A 12,369-nucleotide genomic window follows, 5' to 3' on the forward strand; every position below is an offset into this window, starting at 1 on the left:
TCAAGTCCTTTGTAATCATTTATGTTATGGAAGTTTGTTTTTAGATTTTCTTATTGAAAACATTGAAGTTCTGTCATGCTTACTTTAAAAAAAAACATCAGTTTTTAAAAAGCCACAAATTCCGTATTGTAGACATAGGTAGAAGATCTTTTTTACTAGTTATCTTTGTGTTGTTCTTATTTTTTTTTCTCTTTTTTCACATTTGAGATTGTTAAAGCAGGTTTGGCATTAGCGCTCTTTGGAGGAAGCCAAAAATATGCAGATGACAAAAACAGAATTCCAATTCGAGGAGATCCACATGTCCTTGTTGTTGGAGATCCAGGTTTGGGAAAGAGTCAGATGCTGCAGGTAGAAAATCCATCATTTAGTAATTGACTTTTGGCTTATGAAATGCATGAGCAATTCACAAGTGAATTTCTCAAGGCATAGCATTTGTATGTCAGAGGACATAGTTTATCTGACAGTATGTGAGTTGGGATTTGTGTGAGTGATGTGCAACTTGTATCTGATCCTGTTTTCAAATTAAGCCAGTCTTCCACATACAGGCTTAAAGACATTCTTGTCTGTTGAGACTTCCATCTATTATGAAATGTTAACTGTTTGCCTAACCCCTTTTACATCTAGCATTGCTTTGCTAGTCTTTATTCTTGTGACGTGACCTCACCTATGAACAGAATAGTTAAAGTTCTATTTTGGGTCACTCATTCACCCTTTCTTTAAGTATACAAACACTTAAAGAATGGTCTGATAAAGGTAAGGGATCTGTGTGTCTGCATCTCCCCCATTTCTCTCTGAGTCTAAAGCAGGGCAAGTTCTGTGACCAAGTTACTGGTCCCCAAGAAGATTAGATTCTGCCTCTGCCAATCAGAGCTGAGTCATGACGGCTCCAGAAGTGCTGCTCGTTGGAATACTTGTGATTTTTCTCATAGTGACACCAACTAAGCCAGGTATCTTTCCTAAGAATGCCCACAACCCACTTCCTCCTTACCAGTGTGGAAAATGTGACCAGATGAGGGTCTTCCAGGCCATTTTGATGAGTTGTGGTCCTGGGTGTTGAATGTTTGATTATGGCTAGGAACTCTGGCTATACATTCAGAATCACAATTGGAACACTTTGAAAATATGGTGGCCTGCCCCAAACCAACTGAATGAAGAGTCTCCAAGTGAGGGTCTGAATCTGCCCATCCCTCCACAGATGATTCTGATATGCAGCCAGGACCAACACCTGCTTTGATTCTGTCATCCCATTATAAACCCACCATCCTTCACATCAGACATCCCTTGTTCCCTGGGTTGATGTTAAACCAGTCATCATTTGAGTTCCTAATCTGACATTGTATCTGTGTTGGGTTCCTTTTGCCCAGTTGGCTACTTAAAAATTTTAAAAAACTGTTCTAAAAAATCCCTTGCTATAAGCCTGACAACTGACACAATGAGTACCCAGTTCTATGCAAAACAAAGTTGGAAATAAAAATGAAAACAAGATACTTAGCCAAAATATAAGGGAAAGGTACATGTGAGGATCTGACTTGCTACAGCTTTCTTTGCTGTCTTTTGTTGTAGTATGTGTAATTTTAATTAGTGCATTATAGGTGGAAGTCTGTGTTAGCCCCCATAGCCTGAATATCTGTATGAATAAATCTTACAATTAAATTTATACATGTTGTTTACAGTATGTAAAACTTCCATATTTCTCTTTTTTATTTAATAAGTGACTCTTGGCAGATAATGGTTTTAAAATATGTCTAATGGCACCTAAAAAGTTTTAATACCAAGAAAGGTCATTAGTAATTTTTGGACTTGGTATAAAACCTTTAAAACTTTTGGCTCAATTTAAAAGTAGAAGCTATAATATTAGTGAACGTTAAATATTGAAAACAGTGAACAGTGTTGCATGTAAGCCCCATTAAGCCAGGGTTTTTAAAACATTCAGCTAACACCAGCAGTTATGAGCTGTTAACATTTTTCATTCTGTTTTCCTCTGACCATTGAGTAAACTATCAGAGCCTTCAGAGTATTGTAAAAGCTTCTCAGAAAGACTAACAAAAAGGGAGTACAGGCAACAAAAAATCATGATAGCTATTATTTATTGAGCTTGTCCCATAGGGTCACCTGGGGTGTATACTGTAAGATCTAAGGCAGGCCGGCGCCGCGGCTCACTAGGCTAATCCTCCGCCTAGCGGCGCCGGCACACCGGGTTCTAGTCCCGGTCGGGGCGCCGGATTCTGTCCCGGTTGTCCCTCTTCCAAGCCAGCCCTCTGCTGTGGCCAGGGAGTGCAGTGGAGGATGGCCCAGGTGCTTGGGCCCTGCACCCCATGGGAGACCAGGAAAAGCACCTGGCTCCTGGCTCCTGCCATCGGATCAGCGCGGTGCGCCGGCCGCAGCGCGCCGGCCGCGGCGGCCATTGGAGGGTGAACCAACGGCAAAGGAAGACCTTTCTCTCTGTCTCTCTCTCTCACTGTCCACTCTGCCTGTCAAAAAAAAAAAATAAATAAAAAAAAAAAAAAAAAAAAAAAAAAGATCTAAGGCATACCACTGATAGAGATAACAGAGCACTGTTATTGGAGTTGAACAGTACACAGCCGTATAGAGCAGCTTTGCATTGGGTGCTTTTATGTATAGGTGCCAGATTAAGTGCCTTATGTTTTCACTTTCCTTTATTTCTCAAGACAGTACTGTGGATTTTTTTTTTTGAAAAGAAGCTGAGGCTCAGAAAGGTCTAAGAGAGACACAGCTGGTGCATGGTGGAGCTAGGATTTAAACAAGTTTGCCTGGTTCCAGAGAGCCATGCTTTTAACTCTTACACTGTTTGCCTTTCTGACCTGCCATTGTTTGTCTACTCAAAAGGTAAGCACACATCGTGTCTGATGTTTAAAGAAGCATCGAAGCCTTCAAAAATTAAAATTGGTACTCATGATTTTGCTATTTTTACTTGAAAATGAAGCCTAAAGTTAAACTGTGTTGAATATTCACGTAAGTGCAGACTCCACAGTCAGACTGCCAGGCTATGATTGAATCCTGGCTTCCCATCTTCATAGCTGTGCAGTTCCTCATGAACTCTTTGTAGACCTTGGTTTCTAAGTTAGTAAATGAGGATGTAACCCCTTCCTCTTGTGGTGGTAAAGGTTGTACAGTTGGATTCTTAGAGGAATACTGTCATTTAACTTACATTTGGGAGCAGTTATGATTACTATTATACGATCAGCTACCCTTTTAATTGTTGGTGGGTCTCTTAAACGTTTTGTTCCTTTAGGCAGTATGCAACGTTGCTCCACGTGGCGTGTATGTTTGTGGTAATACCACAACCACCTCTGGTCTCACTGTAACTCTTTCAAAAGACAGTTCCTCTGGAGATTTTGCTTTGGAAGCTGGTGCCCTGGTACTTGGTGATCAAGGTAAGATACTATAGAGAATAATAGTAAGTAAGTCTGGGACTTTTTTTTTTAAGCTTTTTCCTTTTCACATAATTGATTTATATTCTGTTTAAGAGACACTTGAACAGCAGTGTCCAAATCAGTGAGTTGGCAACCAGTGTTGGAAATAACTGGAAATACAGTACTGTCATTTTTATTTATACTGCAGAATTGGAACTGGTACTTAATCTCATTCATTTCCAGAATCTTACAGCAGATACAGCTTTATCAGCTGAAATACAGCACCCTATACTTCTCATTTCATTCCTCTCATCGCATTTTTGATCATTTGTTTTAAAGTCCTTTTTGAAATTTTACAAATAAGCTCCCTGTGAGTAGGATTTGGTATGTTGATTGTTGTGTTTCCATTGCCTGGTATATAGGTGTCTGGTAAATACTTCTTGAATCTTACTCTTAATTAGCTTGGAATAGTTCTAGATATGTTGGAACTGAAAAGAAGGAGGATGTCCTTCTTTGCCCTCAGAGAACTTGTAATAGGAGCTGTTACTTTATTATTATGTTTTTTAAATGTTTATGTGTTTATTTCCATCTATTTGAAAAGCAGAGAGAGAGAGAGAGAGAGAGAGAGAGATTTTCCATCTGCTAGTTTACTTCACTCCTCCATATGCCCGGAACAGCCAGGGCTGGGCCAGACTGAGACCAGGAGCTCAAAACTCCATCCTGGTAGTGGCCAAAGCACTACCATCTGGTGCCCATCAGTTTGCATTAGCAGGAACTTAGATCAGAAGTGGAGTAGTCAGGTCTTGAACTGGCACTCCATTCGGGGTAAGGGCATTGTTTAACCTCCTGCTGTACAGTGCCCAACCCTATTACTTCAGAACTGATAGTTTTGGGGCAGGTATTTTGTTTGGTATTTAAGACACTGCTTGGGACACCTGTCTTCCATATTGGAGTACCTGGGTTTGAGTCCCAGATCTGCTCCCAATTCTAGCTTCCTGGTAATGTACACCCTGGTGATGGTTCAGATACTTGGGTCCTTCCCACCTACATCAGAGTCTCAGATTGATTTCCTGGTTCCTGGATTTGGCCTGGCCCAGCCCCAGCTGTTGTGGGCATTTGAGAAATAAAACACAAGTGGGAGATCTATCTCTCTCCATCTTTCTACCTTTCAAATAAATAAGTAGTATTTTTTTTTTTAAAATATTTTTTATTGTATATTATCTTAATGTGTTTTTTTTCCAGGATTTGAGTGGTAGTTTATAAAAAAAAAAAAAAAAAAACCACTCATAGGGTTCAACATGAAGGGATTTCCGTATTGGGCTTTGCTTCCTAAGTTTTTCATGTGGTGCCTTAGTCTTAACTGGAAAAACAAGTTCCTATGCATGTGTCAGGCAGGTGTCCAGATTCCAGTCCAATTAAGGTCATTCATTCCTTTCAGTTTGCTAGTGGCTTCTACATTTCCTTTTTTCCTTCTATTTTGTTGTTGTTGTTGGTGGTGGTGTTTTAAGTTTTATTTATTTTAAAGACAGAGTTACACAGAGAGAGAAGGAGAGGCAGAGAGAGGTCTTCTGTCTGCTGGTTCACTCCCAAATTGGCTGCAATGACCGGAGCTGTGCTGATCCAAATCCAGGAGTCAGGAGCTTCTTTTGGGTCTCCCAAGTGGGTGCAGGGGCCCAAGGACCTGGGCCATCTTCTACAGCTTTCCTAGGCCATAGCAGAAAGCTGGATCGGAAGTGGAGCAGCCGGAACTCGAACCAGTGCCTACATAGGATGCTGGCACTGCAGGCGGTGGCTTTACCCACTACACCACAGCGCCGGCCCCTCCTTTTTTCCTTCCTCCTTTCTTTTCTCCTTCCTTCCTTCCTTCCTTCCTTCCTTCCTTCCTTCCTTCCTTCCTTCCTTCCTTCCTCCTTTCCTTCCCTCCCCTGCCCCCTCCCCCTCCCTCCCCCCCCCCCCCCCTTCAGTGGTTCATCTCTTGAACTTCTTAACTAGTTGTTTCCTCAGGTACTTACTTCTTGGACTTTTTATCTTCAAAGTCAGTACTTATCTTCTTGGTGATCTTATATAGTTTCATGGCATTACAACTGTGGTAAAAATTTCCAAATATATAATCTTGTCCCTTGAACTTGAGGCTCATATTTCTTATTGTCTACATATTACCTTCACAAATTTCTCATACTTTGTATGTTCAAAATCCAAATTCCAATCTTGCCCTTCATTCCTTTTCCTATAGTCTTCCTCATCTCAGTAAATGACAACTCTGTCCTCTGCTCAAATCAAAAAATATGTAGCCGCCTTTGACTTATTCTAATACCATGCATCTGATCTGTCAGAAAATCTTGTTGGCTCTACCTTCAGAATGTATCCATGTGTAATAACTACCCTGGTCCAATACACTGTCAGTTCTTACATGGGTTATTATGTGATCTGCTAATTGGCATGCATTCCCATTCTAATTTAGATAAAATTATTCTTTTGCTCAGAACCTTCTAATGGCTGCCCATCTTGCTCAGAGTGAAAGCCAAACTTTTGAAAGTAACCCAGGGCCTAACAATGTGGCTCTTCATCACCTCTTTTGCCTCACTAGCTTGTTTCCTCCTCTTTAACTATGCTGGTCTCCTAACCCTATCTAAACACCACCAGCACACTAGGCACATTACAATCCCTTGTCGGAGCCTTTGTGTTTGCTGGTCCCTTTACTCCAACTGTGATCATGTGCTGCTTAACAGCACAAATTCCTTCTGAGAAACGCATCCTTGGGCAAGTTCATTGTTGATAAACCTTATAGTATGTACTTATACAAACTGAAATTACTTTGATGTCACTAGATGATAAAATTTTATGGGATCACCATCACATGTACAGTCTGTTAACCAAGTTGTTATATGGTGTTTAACCTTGTCTGCAAGGTTTGTTCTTTTCCTTTATGTTTTGGCTCAAATGTCCTGATCCCACTAGGCCTTTCCTAAGTGCCATATTTTGAGTTACGACTCCTTTCCACCACGCCACTAGCTTAGTAGATCCTATTCTCCTTACAATACTGTGTTTTTACTTTCTACAACACTTTCACCTTCTATATGGTTTGCTTTTTTATTGTCTGCCTCCTGTTGGCTTGGTCAAATGTAAGCTTCACAAGGGCAGAGAATATTTTTTTCATGGCTATACCCTGCATGCCTAGAGCAGCGTACTGGTATATAGAAGGTGTTCATTAAATATTTACAGATGAATAAACTAACATTTAGCTGCTTATCATATAACTTATCAGAAGTGGGAGTATTTTTGCTAAGTTACCAGGTAAAGAAAATATGTAAATAAAAAAGAGGATATTCTGGTCTGGTGCTGTGGCTCAATAAACACTGCTCCACTTCTGATCCAGCTTCCTGCTAATGTGCTTGGGTAAGCAGTGGAGGATGGCCCAACTGTTTGGGCCCCTGCACCCATGTGGGAGACCTGGATGAAGCTCTTGACTCCTAGCTTCAGCCTGGCCCAGCCCTGATCTTGGTGGCCATTTGGGGAGTGAACCAGTGGATAAAAATCTCTCTTTCTCTCTCTCTGTAACTCTGCCTCTCAAATAAATAAATGCATCTTGAAAAAAAAAAAAAAGAGTACTCATTGTTCATCAAATGTTTTGTTAATTTGAAGTTGAAAGTGATTTGGTGTACAGGCAGCTAATAGAATTTAAGATGCAGAATGTTAAGAGCCAGTACCATTTCTTCCAAATATTGGTAGTTAAGCTAAGCACTGTGATAATAAATTTAGCACTATTAAAATGGAGAGAAGTTTACAAGTACAAAAGAAAGGTCAGCGGATACCAGGTTCTAGAAACAAATACAGAGTTCTGCTAAAATCTGTTATAAAGACCTAGGGAAAAATGAAAAATAAAACTGATTCATAATATGTCTCTTCATTAGCATCTGATGAAATGGCCAAGAAAGAATTATTTTTTTAACTTAAAAGAATAATATTTACCAGTTGTAGCCAAACAAGGAAAAGAATTTAAAATATTCAGTTTAAACTTTATGGTTTTGAAATCAGGATCAGCAAGCTTTAATCCACAGGTCAAGCTCAGCCTGCAGCCTGTTTTAGTATGGCCTACTAGCTAAAACTGTTTTTATATTATTAAATGATTGTAAAGAACAAGTAAGCAAAACTGGGAATATGTAACAGTGTATATAGCCAGTAAAACCTAAAATATTCTGCTTCTTTATGGAGAAATTTACCAGCTTCTGTTTTACACTTTGAAAGGTGGCAGCCAAAGAAGTAACTTGGCTTTGTTTCTATCCCATCCCACCTCTGAGGAACTATGTTATCATCTTGAGGATTTCCGGTAATACTGTCAACTCCAGAGAGCTAGGCAGCCGGGGAAAAGTTGAGAGAAAGCCTCCACGTGCACGGCTGCCGGGATCCTAGCAGAGGTAGAGAAGGTCGCCACATGCCCTAAGCTCCATGCTGAGCAGCAGGAAGACCACTTGGGTATTGCTTGTCATGAACATAGAGCACATGATTTTTAAACCAAAAATTAATTGGCAGGTATTGTCCACATAAGACCTCTGAGTTACAAGACTTACTTAGGGGCCGGTGCCGCGGCTCACTAGGCTAATCCTCTGCCTTGCGGCGCCAGCACACCGGGTTCTAGTCCAGGTTGGGGCGCCGGATTCTGTCCCGGTTGCCCCTCTTCCAGGCCAGCTCTCTGCTGTGGCTAGGGAGTGCAGCGGAGGGTGCCCCAAGTGCTTGGGCCCTGCAGCCCATGGGAGACCAGGAGAAGCACCTGGCTCCTGCCATCGGATCAGCACGGTGCGCTGGCCGGGGCGGCCATTGGAGGGTGAACCAACGGCAAAGAAAGACCTTTCTCTCTGTCTCTCTCTCTCACTGTCCACTCTACCTGTCAAAAAAAAAAAAAAAAAAAAAGACTGACTTAGGTATAGAGTAGATATCGAGGGGTTTAACCACAGCAAAAATTTCCCTCCAGAAATCAGCTGTTAACTGCTAACCAAACTGGTATGGGGAAACAGGAAGAAATAGTACAAGGAAATGTTAGAGGATCTCTAGTAACTTAAATAAAATCCCGAGCACATCTGACCTTAGTGGTGGTGCTGTGTGTCGGACTGGGATCTATTAAGTGATCTCCCAATACCTGGTATCGCTGTTAACTGTGTTCTAGTCTTCTCTGACGTAAGAGCCCATGCTTTCCTTCCCAAAGCATGCTGTCCTGCTCTTTCCCAAAGACTAGCTCACACAGCACCTTTTCCTTAAGCCTTTCCAGATTGCCTTTTCTTTTTTGATTTTTGCCCTTCCCCAGCAAACTTGTTACAAACAGCTTTTTGAAGTGTATTTCCTGCATGTATACGTAAATATACTTATCTCACATGTTTGAATATAAGTCCTTAGCATTTTGAGGGCCATTTTCATATCTTTTTCATTCTTGTAACTCTCACAATCTAGTGACTTGCCTATGGAATTGCTGAATGAATAAATATTAAAACAAATTTAGTTACTTGTATTATCTGCTGGGAAACAAGCAATGATTTTCCACTGTCTGACCTTTTACAGTTACAACTACTGCAGCCAAATGGAAATAATGCCTTGTTGTGAAACGGAAAACTTTCTCTTGTCTGTGTTTTTTTTTTTTACTATAATTGTAGGTATTTGTGGAATAGATGAATTTGATAAGATGGGGAATCAACATCAAGCCTTGTTAGAAGCCATGGAACAGCAAAGCATTAGCCTTGCCAAGGCCGGTGTGGTTTGTAGCCTCCCTGCAAGAACTTCCATTATTGCTGCTGCAAATCCAGTAGGAGGACACTACAATAAAGCCAAGACAGTTTCTGAGAACTTGAAGTAAGTCTCTTCACTTACACCTTTAACTTACTGAATCCTTGGGGCTGGTGTCGTGGCCTAGTAGGTAAAACCACCGCCTGCGATGCTGGCATCCCTTATGGGTGCAGGTTCATGTCCAGACTGCTCCGTTTCCAATCCGGCTCCCTGCTAGTGGCCTCAGAAAAGCAATAGAAGATGACCCACCCACTGCCATCTGTATGGGAGATCCAGATGGAGTTTCAGACTTCTGGCTGTGGCCTGGCCATTGTGACCATTTGGGGAGTGAACCAGCTGATGGACAATCTCTTTGGCTCTGTCTTTGTCTCTCTAACTCTGACATTCAAAATAATTAAATCATCATCATTGGCAAAGGAGTGGAGAAATGAGATCGCAGATGCACAGTGCAGTTATTTTGAAGGACAGTTTAGCAACTTTATGTCAGTTTTAAATGTACATTTCATTTGTTCTGGCTGTTCCACCTTTAGAAACTCTGCACAGAAACATAATCCTATAAGTGCACAGAGATGTACAGGCTGGTTGTTGCAGCACTGTTCATCACTGGCAAAAGTTGGAAGACTGTACAGTGGAAAGTAGCAGTTGTGAGAATGGCAGAGGCTTTGTGTACATTGAAAAGGGGAATGTGTGCTTTCCTGTTAAGTGAGGTGCTTTAGGTGTTTATGGATGTGGTATGATTCCACTTCTTTTTTTTTTTTTTTTTTGACAGGCAGAGTGGACAGTGAGAGAGAGAGAGACAGAGAGAAAGGTCTTCCTTTGCCGTTGGTTCACCTTCCAATGGCTGCCGCGGCCAGCGTGCTGCGGCCAGCGCACCGAGCTGATCCGATGTCAGGAGCCAGGTGCTTCTCCTGGTCTCCCATGGGGTGCAGGGCCCTAGCACTTGGGCCATCCTCCACTGCACTCCCTGGCCACAGCAGAGAGCTGGCCTGGAAGAGGGGCAACGGGACAGAATCCGGCGACCCGACCGGGACTAGAACCCGGTGTGCCGGCGCCGCAAGGCGGAGGATTAGCCTAGTGAGCCGCGGCGCCGGCCTGATTCCACTTTTTTCCAAAAACAATGTTTCTATCTATAAATAGTATGCTATCTCTTCTAATTCATTCTGTGTAGATTAGACAAAATGTATGAGAAAAAGGAACCAGACTGCAGTGATGTAAAAGGGAGAAAAAGACAAAAGAGTGCCTTAAATGCAAAGTTAAAACTTTCAGTTGAGGAAGAAAGTGAATTTTCTGATTTTTAATAACTTAGACATTTAATTTAGAAATAGTATTTGATATTTAGTAAAATACATACTTGTACATGGAGATATGGGGTATTTCTGTACCTCCACACCAAAAAAAAAAAAAAAACTAGTAGTAGGTTTTCTTCAGTAAAATGACACTGCTATATTAGCAAGAACCTAATGAACACAAATCCAGGGGACTTTCGTGTTTAGTCGTACCACAAACCTGCTTTGGGACCTTGGTCAAATTCTTTAATTACTCTGGATTTCATTTTTATGTATCAAATGCAAGGATGCTTCAGAAAATTCATGGAAAAATTCAATTGAGAAATTTGTTTTGTTGCAATAACTTTTGAAACCTGTCTTTAAGTTTTTCATAAAATGGATTTCTCATGAACTTTCTGAAGATGCTTCATGGAAGTGTTACCTGAATTAGTGGATTCAGAAAATATTGCTAAGTAGAACACAGCCACAGCATGTTAAAAAATAATGACATGGCTGGCACCGTGGCTCACTTGGCTAATCCTCCACCTGCAGCGCCGGCACCCCGGGTTCTAGTCCCAGTTGGGGCGCTGGATTCTGTCCCAGTTGCTCCTCTTCCAGTCTAGCTCTCTGCTGTGGCCCGGGAAGGCAGTGGAGGATGGCCCAAGTGCTTGGGCCCTGCACCCGCATGGGAGACTAGGAGGAAGTACCTGGCTCCTGGCTTCGGATCCACGCAGCGCACCAGCCATAGCAGCCATTTGGGGGGTGAACCAACAGAAAGGAAGACCTTTCTCTCTGTCTCACTGTTTAACTCTGCTTGTAAAAAAAAAAAAAAAAAAAAAAAAAAGACTAAGTCATATAAATGTCCTTTTAAGGAAAAATTGGATTTTTCCTTTTAAATAGGTGCTTTGAGGGATTCCATATTTTGATGGTTCAAAAGATAAAAAAGATTAAGTATTTTTAAAATATGTTTAGCAGGGAGAGGGAGGGAGAGAGAAGTACTTTTCATCTGCTGCTTCACTCCCCAAATGGCCCCAACAGTTGGTGCAGGGTCAGGCCTATGCTAGAAGCCAAGAACTCCAACCTGGTCTCCCCTATGAGTAGCAGGGGCCCAAGCAACTGGATCATCTTTTGCTGCCTTTCTAAGATCATTAAGCAGGGAGCTGAATTGAAAGTGGAGCAGCCGAGACTCTAAGGAACACTCTGATATGGGATGCAGGCATTCCAAGTGGCGGCTTAATCCACTCTACCATGGTGTTGGCCTCAAGATTAAGAATTTCTGGAGCTGGCACTGTGGCATAGCAGGTAAAGCTGCTGCCTGCTATGCCGCCATCCCATATGGGCGCCGGTTCAAGTCCTGGCTTCTCCACTTCCGATCCAACTTTCTGCTATGGCCTGGGAAAGCAGTTACCAGCTGCCTTCCCCTGCACCCATGTGGGAGACCCAGAAGAAGCTCCTGGCTCCTGGCTTTGAATCGATGCAGCTCCAGCCGTTGTGGCCAATTGGGGAGTAAACCAGTGGATGGAAGACCTCTCTTACTCTCTTTGCCTCTCCTTCTCTCTGTGTGTATCTCTGACTTTCAAATAAATAAACAAATCTTAAAGAGAGAGATTAAGAATTTCTTAACTAGACAACCGCTAATATTCCAAGTAGTGTTATAGTCAGTCATAATGGAACCCAAAGAAATAAGTGGTTTTGATGGCTCGAAAGAGGACCGTGTCCTCAACCTATCAAGGGAAGATACACAGAAGCCTTATATGCAAGTCAGAGGGTTGGAATGGGTGGATATATTAAATCCAGAAAACTTTTTACTTATTTCCTTAACTGAAAACTTGATATTTTTAAATTCTATATGGAACTCGAGTAGAAAACAAGTGAATAGACAATTTTCCATGTTTGTTTTTATTCCAATCATCGTTTTTATTCCAATCATTATTTCTTCTTTTTTTCACGCTTCTTAG

The 12,369-nt window shown here is 41.7% G+C and overlaps 1 protein-coding gene across 5 annotated transcripts in view; it reads left to right on the top strand.

Moving 5' to 3' along the window:
• MCM8 (minichromosome maintenance 8 homologous recombination repair factor) overlaps positions 1-12,369 on the top strand; it is a 55,730-nt gene that overhangs the window by 25,441 nt on the left and 17,920 nt on the right. For all 5 annotated transcript variants that reach the window (XR_011379987.1, XR_007919658.2, XM_008256292.4 and 2 more), the window contains exons 12-14: positions 208-348; positions 3,254-3,395; positions 9,017-9,212. Coding sequence is in view for 3 of the 5 variants with exons in the window: in XM_008256292.4 (XP_008254514.2) it covers positions 208-348; positions 3,254-3,395; positions 9,017-9,212 (479 nt within the window). In the remaining 2 variants the exon portion in view is untranslated. The remainder of the gene's footprint in view (positions 1-207; positions 349-3,253; positions 3,396-9,016; positions 9,213-12,369) is intronic.

Source organism: Oryctolagus cuniculus, chromosome 11 (genome assembly GCF_964237555.1).
Source record: "Oryctolagus cuniculus chromosome 11, mOryCun1.1, whole genome shotgun sequence".
In the NCBI taxonomy this organism is placed as follows: Eukaryota; Metazoa; Chordata; class Mammalia; order Lagomorpha; family Leporidae; genus Oryctolagus; species Oryctolagus cuniculus.